This window comes from Mirounga leonina, unplaced genomic scaffold (genome assembly GCF_011800145.1).
Source record: "Mirounga leonina isolate KUSES-001 unplaced genomic scaffold, KU_Mleo_1.0 Mir_174, whole genome shotgun sequence".
In the NCBI taxonomy this organism is placed as follows: domain Eukaryota; kingdom Metazoa; phylum Chordata; class Mammalia; order Carnivora; family Phocidae; genus Mirounga; species Mirounga leonina.
The window spans coordinates 19,816,738-19,840,675 of NW_023270451.1; the positions used below are offsets into that span (position 1 = coordinate 19,816,738).

A 23,938-nucleotide genomic window follows, 5' to 3' on the forward strand; every position below is an offset into this window, starting at 1 on the left:
TTAAGAGACGGAGAGAGGGATGATGCAGGGGGTGAGGGGTACAGAGGGGGAGAGAGAGTCCCAAACAGGCTCCACATCCAGTGCGTAGCCTGACGTGGTGCTGGATCTCATGATCCTGAGATCATGACCTGAGCTGAAAATAAGAGTCCGACACTTAACCGACTGAGCCACCCAGGTGCCCCTCTAATTGTTTAATTTTATTTCCCCCGCTAGTTGATAAATTCTGTGAGGGCAGATACCGTATTTTTTTTAACTGATTTTTGTCTTAGTTTCCCTTGTCACAGTGCTAGTCGTGTAGTAGATGATTATTAAGTATCTGATGAATAACTAAATTAATACACATATGCATCTGGCAAATTGCTGCCTAATTTTAATAGTAAGGAAACAACTTGAGATTTATCTGTTTTCATTATTTTCCTTACTTTTGTGTAAAGAACAGCATACCAATTGTCAGTTTCCTGGAGGTACATAGGTTATAGCCAGAGATTCATAAAGTTATATTATCAATTTTTTGTTTTTTAAAGGAAGCTTGATTTTTTTTTTAATATTTTATTTAGGGGCGCCTGGGTGGCTCAGTTGGTTAAGCGACTGCCTTCGGCTCAGGTCATGATCCTGGAGTCCCGGGATCGAGTCCCGCATCGGGCTCCCTGCTCGTCAGGGAGTCTGCTTCTCCCTCTGGCCCTCCCCCCTCCCATGTGCTCTCTCTCATTCTCTCTGTCTCAAATAAATAAATAAAATCTTTAAATAAATAAATAAATAAATAAATAAATATTTTATTTATTATTGGACAGAGAGAGAGAAAGAGACAGCTAGAGAGGGAACACAAGCAGGGGGAGTGGGAGAGGGAGAAGCAGGCTCCCAGCCCAGCAGGGAGCCTGATGCGGGGGCTCAATCCCAGGACCCTGGGATCATGACCTGAGCCGAAGGCAGATGCTTAACGACTGAGCCACTCAGGCACCACTCAGGTGGAATACTTTATCAAGTATTGATAAACATAAAATTTACTGGGTATGAGTTGAAATTCCAAAGCCCAAGTCACATTATAAATATTATATGAGCTTTATACCAAAATTCTGTGCAGTTTCTGTTTTTCTATTAAAATGAACTTTCTGGGTATGACTGAACAATATACTTACTAATATAATTGCAGTGCTGTGAAGGGAATGTGAATCACTGTCAGAAGAAAGCAAAAAATAAGTTGGAAGGGAAAATATTTGTATCAGTGTGTTAGAATTCTGAGTGATTTTGAATGAAAACATTTACAGTGTAAAGCTGCTTTAATACAGTTTTCAAAATGCTGGATCATATATTTATGTCACTCCTTTTCTGTTATTTTCAATAGGTTCAGGGACAGCAGACAGATAATGTGAAACTTGAGTTTGCAGAAGGAAACCTACCAAAAGAGGAAACAGAGTTATCAGCCTCTCAGATGACCAATTTGCAAGACATTGGTAAATTTTGACTATCTACCATGGTGTAGTGTTTTTATATCAAATATTTGGTCTTTTGATTTTTTACTTTAAAATTTGAAACAACCTAGTGGTCTTGGGCATTTCACTATAATTCCTCTCATCTCAGTTTGCTCGTTCTCATGTGGAAGGTTTGGACTACTCCTCTCTGACTCCTTTTCACTTGTTCTGTGAGTCGCAATTGTTTTCCGTTTAAAGACATGCTATTGGTACATTTAGGGGCACTACAGACGTGAAGATAGAAGAAATGATCTTGAGAGGCGCCTGGGTGGCTCAGTTGTTAAGCATCTGCCTTCGGCTCAGGTCATGTTCCCAGGGTCCTGGGATCAAGCCCCGCATCGGGCTCCTTGCTCTGCGGGGAGCCTGCTTTTCCCTCTCCCACTCCCCCTGCTTGTGTTCCCTCTCTTGCTGTGTCTCTCGCTGTCAAATAAATAAATAAAATCTTTAAAAAAAAAAAAAGAAAGAAGAAATGATCTTGAATTGCACTGTTCATTTTTTTTGTTTTCATCAGTCAAAATGAGTCTCAATTGAAACTTATTACTACTAAAAAAGCATTATTTTTTCAAAGAAGGATGAATAATCTCTTCACACACAAAAAAAGTGATTGTGCTATTTCAGTAAGAAATTTATGGGGTTTTATTTTGTTTGTTTTTTGGGTTTTTTTTTTTTTTTTAGATTTTATTTATTTATTTGACAGAAAGAGACAGTGAAAGAGGGAACACAAGCAGGGGGAGTGGGAGAGGGAGAAGCAGGCTCCCTGCAGAGCAGGGAGCTTGATGCAGGGCTCAGTCCCAGGACCCTGGGATCACGACCTGAGCTGAAGGCAGACACTTAACGACTGAGCCACCCAGGCGCCCCTCAGTAAGAAATTTGCCTTGAAATGTGTATTTTCTTCTCTTCCTATAACTTAGATGTCTGTCATGAAAGCAAGTTATCTCTGCAAGATTCTGAAAAAATTAAACAACTTGAAGGACAAGTTCAAGAATTAGAAAACCTCATATCCTCTTTGCAGCAACAATTGAAAGAAACTGAAGAAAACTATGGGGCAGAGATCCACTGTTTGCAGGAAAGGCTTCAAGCTGTCACTGTATCCACAGTTCAGCCAAGGTACCCATCCATTTACAGTTTCATTCAGCAGTATTTATAGCTTAGTAACAATCATAGCATGATTGTTTTTCAGTAGAAAATGTAACTTAAGCAAAGTTGCTTGAAAGAGACGGCATGCCGCATTATCAAGAAATAAGAACAGAAGATAATTCTTTGAAATATCTGAAGTAAATGCTGTTATAAACCAAAGACATTCTATTATAGAGATTTTACTTACACCTTTATTTTATAAAGATTCTGGTTGTTGTTAATCTGTTGGATTAAATCAGAGAGTGTGCATGTATTTGTTACTTATCACATGCCTGGTCTTTACTACTTGATGTGGGGCATACCCAAGAAATATAAGATATGATCATTTCAGTCATGGCTGGACTTTCTCCACCTAGTTGTCTAATACTCAGATTCACTGTGTCCAAAATAGAACTCCGGATCTTTCCCTGGAAATTTGCTCCTTCTGCAGCCATCTCCATCTGAGGTGACTCTTCTTTCTCTCCTACTTCACTTCCAGTCTATCAAGAAATCCTGTTATCTCTGCCTCCAAAATACATCTAAACTGGACCACTTCTCACTAGCCCCCTGCCCATCATCTCTCACCTGGGTTACTACAACTGATCTCCCTGTTTCTACCCTAACTCTTTCCTAAAGTCTGTTCTCAACTCATTTCCACAACTTTGCTTTTAAAATTTTTAAATTTGCTTTTAAAATTTAAGACTGATCATGTTAGTCCAGTGCTCTTCTGTCCTAACAATGCCTTACTCAGTCCTTCATGATGGTTCCTTGTTATCACTTGGACTTTATCTCCCACTGACTTGCCTGTCACTATTCTCACACCACACATTCTCCTTGAGATCTTCAGACCATCAGAATCCTCCTGCTTCAGAGACTTTTCATTATCATTTCTTCTACCTAGAATGCTCTTTCTCCAGATATTTACATGCCCAGCATGCTTTGGGTCTTTATGCAGATATCATGTTCTCATGAGGCCTATACTGATCACCCAATTTAAATTAAAATTGTTCTTTAGAACTCTGTACACTAATTTCCTGCTTCATTTTTTTTCTGTATTACTTAATAGTGTCTGTTTTACATATGTAAAGCTGTATATGTATAAAATAAAAAAAAAGTCTATATATATTTGTAGGGGACTTTGTTTTGTTTGCTTTATTGTCTGCCTTTTATGAAAGACTTAAAGCTTGGTAATGGTGGGGATTTTTGTCCATCTGAGTCATTGATGTATCCCACACCTTGTAATAATTCCTTCTGCATGGTAGGTGCTCAATAAATGTTTGTTAAATGAATAAGAGAACAGCTCATAACTTAGGAAGTATGCTTTAATATTTAAACTACCTCTATAAAATGTTCAGAGATTTAATCTAACTTTGGCTGGCTCTGCTGTTCTAGGATTGATATCTTCATAGGCACTTATTAATGGAACCTCAAGCCAAAAAAAGATTTTTTTCCTTTGAGACAAAATACTAAATGTCCACACTTCTTTGGAATTAGTTTGTTTCCCCTTCTTTTATTCGGAGTCTGTATGTAGGCTTTGGAATTATTCACCCAGCCTTGGCACAGACTTACAAAGCTTTCATCTTATTTGAGATTAGTGGCTCTTAAACTTGGCCATGCATCAGAAACACCAGAGGTTTCTGAATACTTAAAATTAGATTACTGGATTATACATTTGGAGAGTCAGACTCAGTAGCTTTGGGATGGACCCTGGACATTTGTATTTGTAACAAGATAATTCTGTTGCAGATAGTTTATGGACTGACATTTAGAAACTACTACTTTGGGTTTTCTGATATGAAAGAAAATAAGTAGATAGCAGGAAGTCTCTAATAATCAGCTTTCTCTCTAAAGCATGAAGAAAAGGGAGTTTTCTGGAAATGGAGACTTATTTGGCAATTATTGCATTTGAGCTTTTGTCACCTTACCACCCTCTCTCAGAGTTTCTGTAATGTCAGTGGAAGTGTGTTGACAGTACCTTTCCACTAAGACCATTAGTTTTCTACCCCCCCCCAAAAAAGAGGTTTACTGACCCATGTTCACTCCTACTAATAGTGATGAATCAAAGTTATTTCTTGTAAACGCCATCACATTTTTGGATACAATTATGATACTTTTTGAATAAAGAATATGTGAATAAAGAGTTTTCTGTTCTTCTAAGATAGATTTGAGCTAGTTTAAAAAATAATTGAGTCATTCATTTAACATATATTTGGAGCTGGTATACTAAAAGCCTTTTAAAGGTCTCTTAGAGCCTCTTGGAATGACTGTTGGCTTAAGAGTCAGATCTGCATTTGACACCTGATTTAACCTTTTACTGGCTATATGATCTTGGGCAGATTATTTTAACATATCTAAGTAATATTAGGAACAATAAAAGTACTATCAAGATTGTGAGGAATAAATGAAATAGTGACAGAAATAAGCCTTGGCTAGATGTCATGGAGGAAGCTTTAGATCTATATAAAGTGGCCTTTTCCCTCAAGGGACTTCTAATCATTGAAATAGTACTTACTACAAAATAATTTTTAAGAAGTAGTAGGTTAAGGAACATAACATAGTGATAGAACCGAAGTGCTGGAATTTAAACCCATGTCTGTGTGGCATCTTTAACTGCACATTTTTGTAGTAATTGCCTATTGGAGTGGTTCCAGGGGAAATGGAAATGAAGGGATGAATATCAGATATTGGGATAGAAGGAATGTTGAGAACAAAGTGAAGGGGAAAAACAAAGATGACCCTGTGTTGTTTGAGCTAGAGAATATGGAGAATAATGGTATGTTAATATAAATAGAGAAGTAAGGCCAGTGGGGAGTAGGACCTTAATTATAAGAGGGGAGCAGTGAGTTTGGTTTTAGCCAGATTATTTTTTGAATTTGGGATAAACAGTTCCAAATTCTGTAAAGCTATAGAATGGAGTCATTGTGGACTAAGTACCATTTTTTATTAGATTTGGGTCTTAACAGCTGGATAAATAATTAGGAAGGCTTTCTAAGCTATGAAAAAAAGAATCAAAACATGGAACCAAGGATCAGAAGAGTGTATGCAAGAAGCAGTGAGGAAACAGACAAAATTGTGAGACAGAAGAACCAGGAAAGGGCAGAGAAGAAACAAAAGGGAGATAAGTTTTTACAATCATTTTAACATGAACCTAGAACACAAATAGGCAGTTCACAGGAGAAGAAACATACATGGGAGTAAAATTAATGTAACTTTTTGGAATATGGCATTATGTTAAAATTTTAAATATTAAGCCTAACATTTATAAGATTTATCATCATAGAGAAAATCCACAAATGTGTGCAAGAAATATTTATGAGGATTTATATTATAGCATTATTTGTAATAGTGAACATTTGGAAACAACCAAATGTCTGTCAGTAGGGGGTTAATTATGCAAGTTATTAAATGGGTTGATGATAACTTGTATCTGGCCAATTTGGGACAGAATGAAAGAAGAGGATAGAAGAGAGAAAGGAGGAGCTGGGCAAGAGGGGGTGGAATAAAGGCAGCATGGGTGCACATGAAAATAGAAGTGAGAAATTGTATTAGCCAGAAAAAATTATAATTTGCCCCTTTATTCTTTTTCCCATGGTTGCTAAATATTAATCTTACCATGTTTTTATGACCCAAGTTAAGCATTCTAAGAAAACTTTTTTTCAAAAAATAATGCTTGTAAAACAATACAGAATAAAGACACGAATACCAAAAGACAAATGAATAGATTAAAAACAAAATCTGGAAGTGACTGTATAAATTAAGAATCTTCCTTTTCTTGCCTCTGCTCCCCAGTTCCGCTAGAGGTAATCATTGTTACTTTTGACATACATTCATCCAGAGTTTTTTCTGTGTCTGTATATAAATAATTTTTTAATAAAAATGAGATTTTACAGACTTCTACTCAGTAATACCATAGATATTTTAAAAATGTCTGTACCTGTAAATAGCTCTACATCATATATTTGTAATACACTTTATAAAATGGCATAAAATTCAATGGTGATCTGTTGAAATATTCTCTCATTCAATTGTGTTAGTTTAGTTTTAAATGGAAAAATTAGTCAAAAATACGATTTAAGTCACAATACCTGTAACTCTTGATCTGTCATCTTTGTTGCCCCTGCCCTAATACACATTTTATGCATGCTGTAAATTTGGATTAACAGTAAAACTCACAACTCTAATTCCTTCACTCTCTTTTATTTATGTTTAGTTTCTCCATTGATTCAATGGTAATTACTGAATCTGATGTCCGGAAAACAATATATCCTGGAAGTTGTCTAAACCAGAACATTGATGGTACAATAGAGGTATTATATCTTTAAACTGTTGTGTGCACTGATTTTATTTTTCTTACTGTCATTTTTATGTCTATAGTATTCAATTAATAGCTGCTGAGAGATAAGCATAATAAGAGGATAATACCTTATATAAAAGACCCAGAAGAACATATAAAGAAATTTAATGTATTTTCATAGCATAGGACTAACACAGTTAAAATTGAGAGGTTTTTTTTCCCCCTAAGTATGTTCTAATTTTAAAATGTGTCTTGTTTTGTATAACATTAGCTGTGTAACAAATTAGTTTCAGTGCCCTTGCCAACAACTTTTCTTGCCACCATAGGAAGTTGAGCCAGACCACCTCTAGAATAGTATTTAGGAATCCTCAAAATTCAAGATGCTATGGCTGGGACAATAGACAAGGCCTCCTTCAGCACAGGCCATCTGATATATAAAAGCCCCTCATCTTTTACAGTATGGGCCCGCTGGCTAAGCCACATTCTGCGGGTCCTCAACATTGTATATACTCCCAGTTCATGGACACTTTTCTGAAACTTACAACTACAAAACCCTGATCTTAATTCAGTAGATTTTTAATTTCTTAACTCCTATAGAAAACAAAGATCATTGCTTTCTCTTGTTTTGGATACAGAGGAGAGATGTTGGCCATGTATCTTGATTCTTCTACACTCATCCTATATGGAATATTCAGATAATTGGTAAACAATGAAATGCTTAGATGCTGAGAATATGTTTACATTTTTTAAAACTTTATGGTTTTTTCTAGTTATAAAGGTAATTTGTATTTGTAGAAAATTGGATAGTATTAAAAGATATTAAGAGGAAGATAAAATTTGCTTATAATTTCATAAGCAAAGATAGCCACTGTTAACATTCTTAAAATTAGATACTTAATTATATTTAAGAAGTGTCTTTATCACACCATAGAACTATATTAGTAATTAAAATATGTAAATATATTTCTCACTTAGCATCATTAAGTTCAGTGTAGTAAGTACATTATTTAGTAGAATTATACACTAGAATTATTCACGAGAATTATTGTTTTTAATTAAGAGCAGAACCAAAACTTGTTAAAACTTCTCAGAAGTTTTCTAAGAAACATTGATCTTTTGAGGATATTTGAGGGTAGAAGTTTAAAAATAAGTGGTGTATAATTAGTATAAACAAGTATGTTATATTTTGCTTTTTAATTTAGTTTTCTGGTGACTTTGGAGTGAAACAGGAAACAAATATGGTTAAGTTGCTGGAAAAACAATACCAAGAACGATTAGAAGAAGAAGTAGCTAAGGTAAGTTTATAGTTTGTTAGGTTATTATGGTTTATATTCCCTTCAAGCCTTCAAAAAACATAGATTTTATTGATAGTGCACTTTTTTTTTTTAACTGTTTTAGTAGTTTCTGTATCCAACATGGGGCTTGAACTCCTGACCCCAAGATCAAGAGTCAAATGCTCCACTGACTGAGCCACCCAGGCACCCCTGCACTTTCTTTTTTAAAAGTTTTATTACATAGGGGCGCCTGGGTGGCTCAGTCGTTAAGCGTCTGCCTTCGGCTCAGGTCATGATCCCAGGGTCCTGGGATCGAGCCCCACATCGGGCTCTCTGCTCCATGGGGAGCCTGCTTCTCCCTCTCCCACGCCCCCTGCTTGTGTTCCCTCCCTCGCTGTCTCTCTCTCTGTCAAATAAATAAATAAAATCTTTAAAAAAATAAATAAATAAAAGTTTTATTACATAGCTTATCTTTAAATTGTCAGTTACTGGTATCAATCCCAGTTGCCTTTAAGCGGAATGTTCTGTGAACTTTTCTTTACGATAAACATTTTTCTTGATATGGAAGAGTAATTGGAAACTTTTCAGGGGTGCCTGGGTGGCTCAGTCGGTTAAGTGTCTGCCTTCAGCTTAGGTCATGATCCCAGGGTCCTGGGGAGAAGTCCCACATTGGGTTCCCTGCTCAGTGGGGAGTCTGCTTCTCTCTCTCCCTCTGCCCCTCCCATGCTTGTGAGCACTTGTGCGCTCTCTCTCTTTCTCGCACTCTCTCAAACAAATAAAATCTTTAAAAAAAAAAAAAAAGAAGAAACTTTTCAGAATGCCATAACAAGTCTTTATAAATTTGTTACCTTGTGAGTAGTACCTTGTAATGGAGTTTGGCCTCCCTTAAAGGTGGGGAATATGGTAGGAAATGAGATAGAAGGTGGTTAGTCTTTTATATATTCTCTTTGTCTATCTCTTCCCAGAGAAGTCACTGTGATGTTAACTATAGATACTCTTAGCTGCTATGCCTAGAGATATTTTTTTAAACACTCTCTTTCTCTCTCTCAAATAAATAAATAATCTTTAAAAAATGCATATACCTGGGGTGCCTGGGTGGCTCAGTCGGTTAAGCGACTGCCTTCGGTTCAGGTCATGATCCCAGAGTCCCGGGATCGAGTCCCGCATCGGGCTCCTGGCTCGGCGGGGAGCCTGCTTCTCCCTCTGACCCTATCCCCTCTCATGCTGTTTCTCTCTCTCTCTCTCAAATAAATAAATAAAATCTTTAAAAAAAAAAAATGCATATACCTGATTGGGTTCTTATATTGGAACAGTTGAATTCTGATTTTCTCTGCTTTTTTATAATATTTCAACTGTTCCAGTGTAACAATCCCAGTGGATATGTGCACTTTAAAGGAGGAGAATTGATAAGGTATACAGGATATACATAAGGAATTAGGTTAAACATAAATTAGGAGAGGAAGTCAAGACCCAAGGAAATATACGAGCCGTAGAACTTAATCACTTCTGTATTTATATTGAATGTTTGGTTCCTAGAGAACGAAGTAAAAAGTGAGGCACCATTGCTTATATAGCTCTCATTATCTGGTTCTTTAGAGAAATGCAGATTTTCTCTTGCACTTAGCTCTTACAAAAATTTCTCAAGTGAAATGTGATAGCAGGGCATCATAGCAATTAAGAGCATGCGGTTTGGTGTAGGATATACCATGCTTTAAATTTGTGTTCTTCTGGCTTACTAGATTTATGATCTTAGGAAAGTTACTTAACTTCTGAGTCAATTTTCTCTGTGTGAAAAGAGGGAAAAGATAGGAATAAGTGATTTTTATAAGGATTCAGTGAACTAATCTAACATAAACCACCTAGCAGATAATAAAGACTCATAAATGAAATTTTTAAAGTAGTCATTACTGTGATAATGGTGATGTTATAAATATGTTTTTTTTTTAAAGATTTTATTTATTCGAGACAGAGAGAGAGAAAGGATGAGCAGGAGGAAAGGGAGAGGGAGAAGCAGACTCCCCACTGAGCCAGGATCCCAATGGGGGGCTCAATCCCAGGACCCAGAGATCATGACCTGAGCTGAAGGCAGATGCTTAACCATCTGAGCCACCCAGGCGCCCCATAAATATGTTTTGTAAGGCATCAGTCATCTAAGCAGATAGCAGAGCACCAAAGTGTGTCGGTCATTGAAAACTGTTCCAAAGACATCCAAGGTACTGTGGTCCAAGAGACAACGTTTGGTGGCCCAGCTTGATCCTTAGAATAATGTAGATTGTTGACATTAACTACCAGTACTGATAGGATTAAGCTCTACCCTATACTCACTCTCAGATAGGATGTTGGAAAAAGATTGAGAACCCTTGTTTCAAAAGCACAGGGTGTATAGAAGAAGCCCAGTTAGGAGTACTGATTCCCAATATAGATCATATTAGATTCAACCTGTGATTTGTGTGCTTACTACTGAAAATAGACATTTATTTACGTTTCATTGCCAGACAGTATTCTAAGTATTAGGGTATAGCAGAGGTAAAAAGAGATGAAGTGTTTGCTCCCATACACTTTATATTCTAGGTTGTGCAGATAGACCCCGTATAGATGGTGTTAAGTACTGTAAAAAGAAAACAAACCTGGGTAATAGAACTGTAAAAAGAAAACAAACCTGGGTAATAGAACTGTTAGGAAATTCCATGCTGTTACTTGTATAAGGTTCTCACAGAAGACCTCTTAAAGTGGTAAAAGAAGAACCCTGAAGGAAGTGAGAGAGTAAATCATGAAGGTACCTGGTTGAGTACCTTTTGAGAAAGTGGAATGCGAGAGAGAAAGTCAGTCTAATGAATGTTTCAAAGAGGTGGCCAGGAAGAATTGGTAGGAGTGTGAAGACTGCTTGCCCAGCTTCCAGCTCTGCTGAGTTAGAAGACGATTTGATTCAGTCCTGCCACCCCCACAGTCAGGGGACCCATTTGGTGAAATATTGTGAAATCCTGGCACAGATTTACCTTCTCAGCAGATGTAACTGGATACAGGAGGAAGAAATAAAAAGGAAAAGGGCGCCTGGGTGGCTCAGTTGGTTAAGCGACTGCCTTCGGCTCAGGTCATGATCCTGGAGTCCCGGGATCGAGTCCCGCATCGGGCTCTCTGCTCGGCAGGGAGTCTGCTTCTCCCTCTGACCCTCTTCCCTCTCATGCTCTCTGTCTCTCATTCTCTCTCTCTCAAATAAATAAATAAAATCTTTAAAAGATAAATAAATAAAAAGGAAAAAGGGCAAGGGCTTGCCCTTCAGGAGAAGATATTACTCTAGGTTATTTGACATAAGCAAATGGAAGAATGGGTTGCTATTAGTGTCAGAAAAGACTGCAAACGAGTAGTTTTTGGAGAGGAGAGGTAGACCTTCAACATAAGGATCCAGACCCATTAAATGCAAACACTTCATAAATGTTTAAAAATAAATATTGAGGAAGTGGTTAGATATATAGAGAGTTCAGGAAATAGGATAAGACTAGACATGAAAATATGGTGGCCTGTAGGGCAGTGTTTTTCAAACTGAGTTGTAACTCATCTTTAAGTTGTAAAATCAATTTATTGGTTTAGGTCCAGGATTTTAACATAATAACGTAATGGGAAGTTCAGTTATATGAATATACACACATATAGGGGTGCCTGGCTGGCTCAGTTGGGAAAGCGGGTGACTCTTAATCTCTGGGTTGGGAGTTCAAGCCCCATGTTGGGTGTGGAGCTACTTAAAATTTAATAACAACAATAATAATAATAAACACATGGATACCTCTGTACACTTTGGGTCACAATATAAAATATTTTTTTATTGTTGTGTGTGTATGTGTTTGCCGTGGTTGCAGTGAAAAAATTTGAAAAACACTAATGTAGTGACTGTAGATAGAGCAGAGGTCTGGGGGCTAAGCCTGGATAATGCCAGTGTTTAGAGATCAGAGAAATGAGGAAGAACAAAGAAGATGGAGAAAAAGCAGTAAGTTAAATATGGGAAGAACAAAAGACTGCATCACAGTAGCCAAGTAATAAAAGTGTATCAAGAACACAATGTATTAAACTGTGTCAGAGGTTTCTGATCCATCAAGAATGATTAGAACTGCAAATTTATTATTGGATTTTACAATGTGAAATCATGGGTGACTTTCACAAGAACACATTTGATGAGGGTGATGCAGACAAACTGATTGGATTTGAGAGAGTGCAGGGGAAGAATGAAGAGATGAATTAGTTTTACTTGAAAGGGGAGCAGAGAAATAGAGTGGTAGCTCAGGAATAATGGAGTCAAGCAGTAGGTTTTTGTTGTTGCTGTTTTGTTTCTGTTTAAGAAGAAAAATATCATATTTCTTTGTTAATAGAGATGATTAAGGAGAGAAGGAAAAAAAAATAGCTAATTCAGGAGAGAGAGAAACAGTTGTTGGAGCAGTGTCCTTGAGGAGCGGAGAGGAGATGCAACCAGGAGGGTTGCCGTTAGATGGCATGGCAGTTTAATCCATAATAACAAGAAGGAAGGCAGAGAATATTTGGTTCATGATTCAGGATGTTTTCAGATGTGATATTTGGACCTTGGGAGTTCTCTTTTGGTTGCTTCTATTTTCTCACTAAACTAAGAAGAAAGGTCAGTACCTGAGAATGAGAAAGGAAGAGAAGACATTGAAGCTTTAAGGAGAAAGGGCTGTCTAGGAGAAGGAATAAAAAATGGAAAAGACCAGGGAAATTGAGATTTGCCCGGTATCCTGAAGGGCTCATGCAAGGGTAATAGTTACAAATTTAAAATAAGACCATTCAGCTTGGTTGGATTTTTTTTTTTCTTTTCAGCTAAGCTCAGTTTACACAGGCAGAGTGTCCACAGAGTCACCTGTAATCACAGGTGGGATTTGTTAGATAGGATAGTGAAATGGGAAGGAGAGAATAACAAGGTAGTTGAGTCTTTAGTTGAGTTTTTTAGTTTCCAGACCTTTTAATTTAATTTTAATTAGTTGTTTCTTTTAATTGTTACTCATTTCTAGTCTAAAGAAAGTGATCTTCATGATACAAATTTTTCAGAATTTCAAAAGCTTCCTTTATGACCTAACATATGGTCAGATTTTTATTGTTATTATCATCTTTACTGAGGTATAATTTTACATATAATGAAATTCACCAGTTGTAAGTGCAAAATTTGGTGAGTTTTAACAGATTTTTAGTTATGAAACCAACGCACAATGGAGATATAAAACATTTCCATCACCCCCAAGTTTGTTCATGTTCATTTGGAGACAGTCTCCTTCTTTTTATATTGCTGGATTCTGTTTGCTAATATTTTGTCAAGGATATTTATGTCTGTTTTCATGAGGAACATCATCCATAGTTTTGTTTTCTTGTAATATGTTTGGTTATGATATCAGGATAATGCTGGCCTTGTACAGTGTTGAAATATATTCCCTCTTCTATTTTCTGGAAGAATTTATGTAGAATTGGTTTTATTTTATTTTATTTTATTTTGGGGGAGAGGGGCAGAGGGAGAGGGACAAGCAGACTCTGCATTGAGCACGGAGCCTGATGCAGGGCTTAATCTCATGACCCTGAGATCATGACCTGAGCCAAAATCAAGAGTCAGACACTCAACCAACTGAGCCACCCAGGCACTGCGGTATTATTTTATTCTTAAATATTTTGTAGAATTTGCTAGTGAAACCAACAGGGCCTGGAGGTTTCCTTGACAGAAGGCTTTGTTAAACTATGAATCCAATTTCTTTAATAGATTTTGTTTTATTCATGGAATCTATTTCTTTTAGAGTGAGTTTTGTTAGTTTGTGTCACTCAAGGAATTGGTCCATTTCATATAAACTGTTGAATTTATGTTGGTGAAGTTGTTTATACTATTGCTTTATCACTTAATGTCTGTGGGATTTGTAAGTTATCTCTACTTTCTCACTTTTTTCTCTCTCATTCTGGCTAGAAGTTCATCACTTGTATTGATATTTTCAAGTGTCCAGCTTTTGGGTTTTTAAAAAATTCCTTTTGTTTTACTTTCATTGATTGCTTTCTTTATTTTTTTACTTGTTTCTGCTTGCTTTGGGTTTAATTTGCTTTCTTTTTCTGATTTCCTAAAAGACCTTTCCTCTTTCCTGATACATACATTTACTACTCTAAGTTTCCCTTTAAGCACACCTTTAAGCTGCATTCTAGGGATGCCTGGGTGGCTCAGTTAAGTGTCTGCCTTCAGCTCAGGTCATGATTCCAGGGTCCTGGGATTGAGTCCCACATCGGGCTCCTTGCTCTGCAGGGAGCCTGCTTCTCCCTCTGCCTGCCACTCCCCCCGTTTGAGCTCTCTCTCTCTTTCTGACAAGTAAATAAATAAAATCTTTAAAAAAAATTTTTAAACTGCATTCTACACATTTTCATTCAGTATGAATATTTGATTTCTTTTGTGACATCCTCTTTGATTTGTGAGTTACTTAGAAATGTGTTGTTAAATTTACACATTTTAGGGGTTTTCAGATCTCTTCTGTTAATTAATGTATAATTTTTAATTTCTTTGGGGTCAGACATACTTTGTATGATTTCAGTTTATTTGAATTTATTGCCCTAAGTATGTTCTGGTTGAATGCTCCATGCATACTTGAAAAGAATGAGTATTCTGCTGTTACTCAGACTTCAGGTTTTCCTCTGGTATTATTTCCCTTCAGCTTGAAAAACTCCCTTTAGCATTTCTTTTAAACTAAAATAGAAAAGCCAGTTAGGGACAGGCCATAAGTTCTGTTTTACCTTCTTCATACAAATTTTTTCAAGTTTTAACACCCTCTGCAGTTTGCTTGTTTTTGTTAACTTTTCAGAGTTCTCTGGTAGTTCCTTTTGTATTTTGTTCAGTTTTCAGTTGTGGGAAAGAGAGGCTGTAGTGGGTTTCACTTATGCTAACTAGAATTACAAGTGTCTGTCTTACATCTTTTTATTCCACAATTTAGATAGAATTATTGCTTTATACCCGTCATCAGTGTTTAGATTTATCTTCATATTTACAAAAAGAAATTTTAATGCTCTAATCCTTTTTGCATCTAATGCCTTCCTTCTAGGATCATTTTCTGCCTTTTGAGGGACATCCTTTAGAAATTCTTTTACTTACAATCTACTAGGAGTAAACTCTGTTTTTATTTCATGTTTTTATTTTGCTTTTATTCCTGAAAGATGGTTTTATTGACCATTCAAATCTGGGTTGACGGTTATTTTTATGTCAGAACTTTAAAGATAACCTTTCATTGTTTTCTGACTTCCTCTTGTTTCTGCTAAGGAAGTCCTTGTCATTTTAATTGTTGTTCCCTCATAGGTGATACACCTTTTTATTATGCAATAATAGAACTTTTAAGAACTTTTTGTTTTTGGTGTTCTCTATATTTGTCCTTCCAAGATTCATTGGTCTTCTTGACTCTTAGGAGTGCTACCTAATGTATTCTCACCTATTACCCATGAAATAGTTCCTTTCCGTTATTCTCTAATATATCCTCCTAGAACAGTGATTAGATGTTGGTTGAACATTCTCACTCTATCCTTCATATCTCTTTGCTTCTCTTTCATATTTTTAATCTTTTTGTCTGTATTGCATTCTTAGTATTGAGAGACAAGCAGATCAGGTTCAAGACAGGAAATTAAAGTAAAAGCTAGTCTTGAGATCTTGAGCACTAGTGAATATTAAAGGCATGTAAAATAGAGATTATCTCTGTCACTTTTTGTAGGATTTCTTTTAGTTTAAAACCATTTTGAGGGGCGTTTGGGTGGCTCCGTTGGTTAAGAGTCTGCCTTCAGCTCAGGTCATGATCCCAGGGTTCTGGGATCAAGCTCCACGTCAGGTTCCCTGCTCAGTGGGGCGTCTGCTTCTCCCTCTCCCTCTACTCCTCCACCCCCCACCCCCTGCTCTCTCGTGCTCTCTCTCTTTCTCAAATAAATAAAATCTTAAAAATAAATAAATAAATAAAACCATTTTGACTAGTAACTTGCTTTTTAAATTCCTGCTGGTATGATGTGGATGGAACTAGATGGTATTATGCTAAGCGAAATAAGTCAATCAGAGAAAGACAATTACATATGGTTTCACTCACATGTGGAGTTTAAGAAACAAAACAGAGGATCATAGGGGAAGAGAGGAAAAAATAAAACAAGACAAAACCAGAGAGGGAGACAAACCATAAGAGACTCTTAATCATAGGAAACAAACTAAGAGTTGCTGGAGAGTAAGGGGGTAAGGGGATGGGGTAACTGGGTGATGGACATTAAAGAGGGCATGTGATTTAATGAGCACTGGATATTATATAATACTGATGAATCACAGGCCCGTACCTCTGAAACCAGTAATACATTATATGTTAATTAATTGAATTTAAATTAAAAAAATTTTTTTTAAATAAATAAATTCCTGCCAGTATTTATAAATCTAATCCTTTTCGTTTATTTTTTTAGGTCATTGTATCAATGAGTATAGCATTTGCTCAACAAACTGAACTATCTAGAATATCTAGGGAAAAAGAGGATACTACATCATCAAAACAAGCACATGCTTTCTGTCAGCAAGAACATTTAAATAAAAGGAAATTATCACAGGGTCAAACTTTTGAAGCAATGGACATGAAATTTAAAGAAGAATTTAAACCACTCAGTAAAGAGTTAGGAGAAAATGGAAAGGAAGTTCTGTATTCAAACAATGATAATCTTGATGATAAACTAGAATCGAAGGACCATGAACTGACTGTTTCAGAAGAAATGTTCTCCAGAGATAAAACATTTATAGTCAGAGACCCTGTAAGTGTGCTTCTTTGTATAAGAAATTGTGACTTCCTTCACTATAAAAATATTACCAGTAATTAATATTCCCTAATGGGGAAGGAAGGTATCTAGTCTTGACTTAGGGATTAGCATTATGATTGTGTTTTATTACTTATATATGAATAAATGATTTAATATTATTATTAAATAAAACAAGTCTGGTTCATAGTATTGTTAATCTTGTACATACTGTGCATGGTAAAATCTCATTGTAAGTTATACTTGCATTAATTTTGTTTCAGTCAATTTAAGATTAATTATCCTGTAGTTTAGCAGTATGTATGAATAAAATATTTGCTTCATTTAATATGATAATAACATCACAAGGAAATAGCTACCTGTTTAAGAAGATAATTTGAAGTATTGTACTCTGTATATACTAATTCTTTTCTTCTTTACTTATCCATTAATGGAGGATCTGTTCTGTGTCTATAGCACAACTGTGTGTTTAACAGAAAGTAATAAATCCTACATTTAAAAATTATCTAAATTCAAATTTTTTATTAATGTTCAGGATGGGTTATGTGTTGTTTAGAGGCATATTCAAATAAAATTGTCAACTTCTTCATGAAGTGCAAAACTAAGGTATTTGTGAAAACCTCTTTAGTTTACCAGCAACTGTTCGTTTAAGTAGTAGCTCTTTGGGAATTGAAGTACTTCTGAACTTCATTAAGGAGTTGATTTCTTATGAATTTGAGAAAGTGGAATATAAAGCTTTTATTTCCAAATAAAAATTAGTGAAAATTGTTTCTTACCAAGCAGTTCTCTGTAGTACTGTGATGACCACTGCATAATATAAATTAAATAGGTAAAAATTTTCACGTTTTATAAATTTAATTTTAAATTATAAATATTCCATTTATATTATCTCCCCGTCATAAAATGTCAAGAGGAATAATGGAGTTATAGCTTCATTAAGAGCAGAAGGCATCCTGAGGATTTTTAGTCTTTCTTCTTCTCTCTTAGAATCAGATTGCCTCTAAACTAACTGCTAAACAACTATTTTGCTTTTAGAAAATAACCTGTGTCATGATGATAAACTAACTTCACGCCAGACTTGGAATTACAATTAAGACAAATTTCTTTTTTTTTACTTTATTAGTTTAGTAATGGGGATAAAAAATCAGGTGCTTTGTGGGGTTAGAATTGCTTTCATATTAGTTCCTAATGATGTTGACACTGAAAAATTTCCGCGAAATGTTTTATGATTGCTGTCTTTTTTTTTTTTTTTTTAACTATTGTAGATCCATGATGAGATTTTGGTGTCAAGTATGGATGCTTCTAGACAACTAATGTTAAATGAAGAACAGTTGGAAGATATGAGGCAGGAACTTGTACGACAATACCAAGAACATCAGCAGGCAACAGAACTGTTACGGCAGGCACACATGCGCCAGATGGAGAGACAGCGAGAAGACCAGGAACAGCTACAAGAAGAGATTAAGAGACTGAATAGACAGTTAGCCCAGGTATGGGACTTAGAGTCCCTTTTCTCCCCAATTAAAATAATAGTATTCTTTATGTAGCCTTTTTTTAAAAGTCAGTATTATTGCCAACATCTGAATAAATACAAACCTTTAACATCAGGAACGGACTCCCATCAGCACAGCAGCCTTAGATCTTGTTAGGAACACCTGACCCACCCTTGGAGTGCCTTGCCTCTGTGCCATTTTATTTATCTGCCCTTTCGCCATTGGAAAAGTGGCTACAAGGTTGTTTGTATGTTTTGAATCATTCCGTTGACCATACACAACAAAAGCACTTTGACAGTTTTGGAAATTCTTTGTGCTGAGATGCAGTTGACAGTCATTTTTCCCATATTCATTTCTAGTTTTGTGAGTCCACCAATTAGCATCTCCAAGGTTTACCTTTATCTATCTATAATCTATCTTTTTAATCATGAATGGGAATCTGAAGTAGTATGTTTCTGGAACTTCCTCCGGGGAAACATCTCTTCTTGATTTGAGAAATGCAGATTTATGTAACATTCTTATCCCTTTCCTTACTCCTTGGTATTTGGGAGCTGGATTCTTATCAATTGCTGTATATAGACTCACAAAATCATTACAGAAAAGCAAGAGATATTTATATAGACGTTCCTATAAAAACAAATTTATTCCATTTATTTTGAAAACTTGGATTAAAAAAAGAAATCTTGAAATATGTTCTTTCAAATATAGAATAATAGGAAAATTGAGAGTTGAACATAAAACATATCATTTGGAAAAATTGATGTTGCTTTTCTTCATTGCATTTTGTGAATTCAAACCTCCGAATTTTCAATGCAAAATTGTCGTATAAAAATAATATTAATTGAGCTTCACCAATTCCGGAATTAGCTTTTTTAAGTTTCATATTTTGCATTGAACTTTATATATGCTTTTAACCCCTAATCATGGGATGTAACTCCTAGGTAGAAAGGGCCTCTTGGTTCCAGGGGGTTCAAAGAAATACGCTAATTATCTCTGCTTTTTTTTTCTTCTGTCGCAAACAATATTCTCTCATGACCTTTTCTCTTATTTAGAGATCCTCAATAGATAATGAGAACCTGGTTTCAGAGAGAGAGAGGGTGCTTTTAGAGGAGCTGGAAGCACTAAAGCAGCTGTCTCTAGCTGGAAGAGAGAAGCTGTGTTGTGAGCTGCGCAACAACAGTACGCAGACACAGGTAGTATGGACTTTGGCCCACCTAGGAGCAGTGGATCAACAATGCAGTAGGCTCTGTTTGTCTTTGTTGTTGGTGTCCAATGTATTTTTTATAGGCGTTGAGCTTAATGTGTTTGTGATTGTTTACATGCAAGGTAGGTGGAGTCCTTCTATGTAAGGTAATTTGCATAGGACATTGCTATAGCAGCACCAGCTGTTTCACCAGGGAGCAGCCCAGCTACCTTGATGTCATACTAGAGCCTGCATTAGCTAGAACCCATTAAAGTTCTTTTCATCTCTGCGTTAGGTTGCCTTATCTTTTTTGATAATGCTAATCCCTTGATAAAATGTAGTTAAATGCTATTTCAAAGATTATCTCTTTTGCCTGCAGAGATTTCTGTTTCACCTCATAACAGTATAGAAGAATGACATGCTGTTTCCAAGATGACAGGTTTTCTTTCTGTTTTGTCCTCTCTGCCTTTATACAAACTTAAGCAGAATGGAGATGAAAACCAAGAGGAAATTGAAGAACAGACCTTTAAAGAAAAGGAGTCAGACAGAAAACCTGAAGATGTGCCTCCTGATATTCTGACCAATGAAAGGTATACAGAATGTGTTTGGTGGTTTTTTTTTTTTTTTTTTTTGGTACAAAGGGAATTAAATAGTTGTTTCAATGTGGTAAACTTTATTTGTCCTTATTTTGATCTTGTACATTTATTTGTCCTTTTTACTGTGTATGTAAGGAACTGTCAATTTTTGATAAATAGACAAATTTATAAAAATCTTTTTTATGTAAGGTAATTTTTGTTTGGATATTGATCATGTACTTATCTCAGTAAATGATAAGGCATTATTTGATTATTGAACCTTAATTTTATTCTGCTCATATGTCATTTTTTATCCTAAAAAACATAATTGCACTTGTGAGTGTATTTCTTCAGTATATGGACATGCATTCCCCTTGCTTGTGATGAGAAAAAAAATGAAGTGTGATAGTCTAGTTAGCTTCTTTCATTCATTTACTGCATATAAGATGAGAACTTTTAATCCATATCCCACTTTTATAGAGGAATAAATTAATGATCCGATGTTAACAAAACTTCCCGACTTGATTTTGTAGATGTTAATATAAAAATGTAAAATATTAAATGAGAATTCACCCCCATATTAAGGACTGTAAGCAGAATATTTTAAAATTTGTTTTGTTCAAATGAAAATAATTTCTTTAATTTTAAATTAAATTAATATCTACTAACTTAATTTCCTCCTTTTCCAATTTCTGTGACTGTCAACCCTCTGTGTCCTCCTAACCTCCTTCCTCAGCTTGCATGGAGGAATTTGGCCCCTAAGATTTTGGCTTCCCCATTGGATCATCAGTATGGAACACAGTCAGTATGGAACTCAAACAAGAAAGACAGTGTATGAAAATTAGAGTTACCATGGCAATATAAAATAAACATTTTGTTTATTTTATATTATTTATCTCTAATTGGTATATTTTTAAAACTATGTAGTATTTAATTTTTAGGAATTTTTGCAGTGAGTGCTAATAAATGAATATTCATATTTATTTCTCTTTACCATCGTATTAATTTTAATCATTTCTCTTATTTATAAATATTTTTTTAAAAGATTTTATTTTTTTTATTTGACAGAGAGACACGGTGAGAGAGGGAACACAAGCAGGGGGAGTGGGAGAGGGAGAAGTAGGCTTCTTGCGAGGCAGGGAGCCTGATGCAGGGCTCGATCTCAGGACCCTGGGATCATGACCTGAGCCGAAGGCAGACGCTTAACGACTGAGCCACCCAGGTGCCCCTAGAAATATTTTCAAATTATCCTAATCCTGAGGTGTTTGGGGCTTGAATAAAACCTAAGAAAAAATTAAATAAAACCCTTAACTGACTTACTACTAACTAAATTACTTAGAGTTTTATTTTTAATGTCCTGGTCTCATGTAAGCAGAGAACTTGATCTAGGTACAAAAATAGAACTCTCTCTTTCACTGGACAAATACTGAAGGAAAACTTGTCCGTTTATTACCTTGTCTTAAAATAGTTATGTCATGTGCCTGTGAAAACAGATATCCTTTAACCTGATTGTTGGTGATCTCCCACAGTGTGAAGTTGAGAGAGCAAACTGTGTCTTAAGGCAGAGGACCTTTACCATAAAAGTCTCTTATTTTATATTAAATATAAAGTTTGCCACTATAGTACTCTTATTGAATTAAGCTATTAGGACAACAGAATTGTATAGTTATTCAGAAGATTAATCAGATAATCTTCTGAATCAGCATTTATGGGAGTATATTTCTTGACATGAAAAGATGTTTGTGTTAAGCAAAAAACAAAAAAAACTTACAAAAACTTTGCTCTGGATAATTCCATTTTTGTTTTTTAAAATGTATATATTTATGAGGTGGAGGGGAAGCCTAGAAAAATAGATCTTAAAATGTTAACAGTGATTATTTTTGCTGAGATATTTAGGTGGGTGGTTAGCACTGTTTTCTAGTTTTTTTTTTTGCAAATGAAAATGACATCTTTTTAAAAAGACAGATGCACTATTAATTCCATTTGGTTGAAAATAAGTTCCTTCTGGCTGAAATGAATGTGGTTTATGTAACTTGAGCAATTTCTGTCTCTGGAGCAGATATAATAAAGAATGTCCTATGATATTCCCTCTGGTGCTGGCAGATAGTGATATTGCACAACAGACCTTTTTAAAAATAGGTCTCTGCCTGTTTTTGTAATTTAATTATCTAGATTATCACCAGGAAGTTGTAGAAATATGCATTTTTCTGGTGGAATTTTTAAGTTATATTGTTTGACACATAAAAAGATTAAATGTGATTTTCTTCCAAGTTAGAAACTTTACTAACCTAAAACTTATATGATTTATTTAAGGTCAGTAAAGTATTGCACATTTGTAAAAAAATGTTATAGTTTATTGATGGACCAAAATCTTTTTAGAAGAAAACAAATTTTATAATGTAATTCTTAAATAAAAAACAAAAGCACTTCATTTTAAGTGCGATTGCATATTATTTCAGTAGAGAGGGTCGTATAATATTTTGCAAGTCAGATTTTTTGTGGGACATAAGCTAAGTGTTTGCTTCAAAAAGATTAAGCATTTTAATAACTGTTTCTTTATCTATACAGGTTTGCACTCCAGAAAGCTAATAACAGACTTCTGAAGATTCTCTTAGAAGTTGTGAAGACAACAGCAGCTGTTGAAGAAACAATTGGTCGCCATGTTCTTGGTATTCTAGACAGATCTAGTAAGGTCCAGTCATCTGCCAGCTTGATTTGGAGATCAGAAGCAGAGGCACCTATAAAGTCAAATATCCATGAGGAACACACAGGAGGTACTAGTTTGAGACTATCATCATTATCTTCAATAAATCTTTCTTAGTTCAAGGCAGTTTTGCTATGTGTTGAAAATACAGAAGAGACAATATTGAAGTTTTTTCCAACAAGAAAATCTTGAGACACAAATACTTTGGAGCCAGTATTCTCAAAACACCATTATTGTATAGCAGTTGCAAGTGGGTATCTTGGAGTTGTTGTTGTACATACTCAGGGTTTTAACTACTTTGCTATATAAACCAGAAACTGTTTAATTTCTCCACCATAAAAGAAAAATTCCACATCACTTCTCAGGACACTTACCAGTATCCATGAGGTATTGGCAACATCCTGAAATCACCCTAAAGATTAGAAATAAAGAGCTTTTAAGAATCAAGCATCAGTTTCACATATCTGTTGAGGTGGTTAGAAGAAAGTCTTGATAAGAAACCCAAGACTTGATCTTTAGACTATCCTCTGCTAGCTCCTTTCTTCCTTTCGGAAAAGTGGTTTGAAGTATGACAGAATATGTGTGGATCCACAGGTTAGATCCTGACATGACGTAGCTCTCTTCCTAATTCTCTCTTCTTCCAGCTGTGTGGGCTGGGCTCTTCTTTGAATTTCTTGCTTTCACGCTGCTGACGTCTACCCTCTTGTTTTTTAATTCCTTGTTGATGAGGAAATCAGGCAATCAAAAGGTGAGAAAGTTTGTCAGATGGAGAAAGATAGGGTCTGGACTCTTGGATCAACAGATCAAGTCCCTGCTTTACTACCATTCCACACCCAAGCATTTCTCTCCAGTTAGAGGCCAACCTTCTAAAAATGCCAATATTTGCAGTGTTTGAGAGCATTCTGTTTAAGTTTCAAGTGGAGAAATGAGAAGAAATTATCCCACTTACAGAAGGTTTACCTAATTGCAAGTTGGCCAGTAGTCTGTTTCCAAGTGCAGAGAAAAGCTTGATTTGGAATTGTAAGTAAAACTCCCTCAGTTAAGTACAAAGA

The 23,938-nt window shown here is 35.6% G+C and overlaps 1 protein-coding gene across 4 annotated transcripts in view; it reads left to right on the top strand.

The window, feature by feature from the left end:
• AKAP9 (A-kinase anchoring protein 9) overlaps nucleotides 1-23,938 on the top strand; it is a 156,983-nt gene that overhangs the window by 63,257 nt on the left and 69,788 nt on the right. For 3 of the 4 annotated variants that reach the window (XM_035020530.1, XM_035020529.1, XM_035020531.1), the window contains exons 13-21: nucleotides 1,343-1,451; nucleotides 2,381-2,576; nucleotides 6,796-6,892; nucleotides 8,082-8,174; nucleotides 16,590-16,928; nucleotides 18,197-18,421; nucleotides 19,477-19,617; nucleotides 20,091-20,197; nucleotides 22,751-22,956. In XM_035020530.1, coding sequence (XP_034876421.1) covers nucleotides 1,343-1,451; nucleotides 2,381-2,576; nucleotides 6,796-6,892; nucleotides 8,082-8,174; nucleotides 16,590-16,928; nucleotides 18,197-18,421; nucleotides 19,477-19,617; nucleotides 20,091-20,197; nucleotides 22,751-22,956 — 1,513 coding nt within the window. The remainder of the gene's footprint in view (nucleotides 1-1,342; nucleotides 1,452-2,380; nucleotides 2,577-6,795; nucleotides 6,893-8,081; nucleotides 8,175-16,589; nucleotides 16,929-18,196; nucleotides 18,422-19,476; nucleotides 19,618-20,090; nucleotides 20,198-22,750; nucleotides 22,957-23,938) is intronic. The other variant, XM_035020532.1, reaches the window with a different exon arrangement.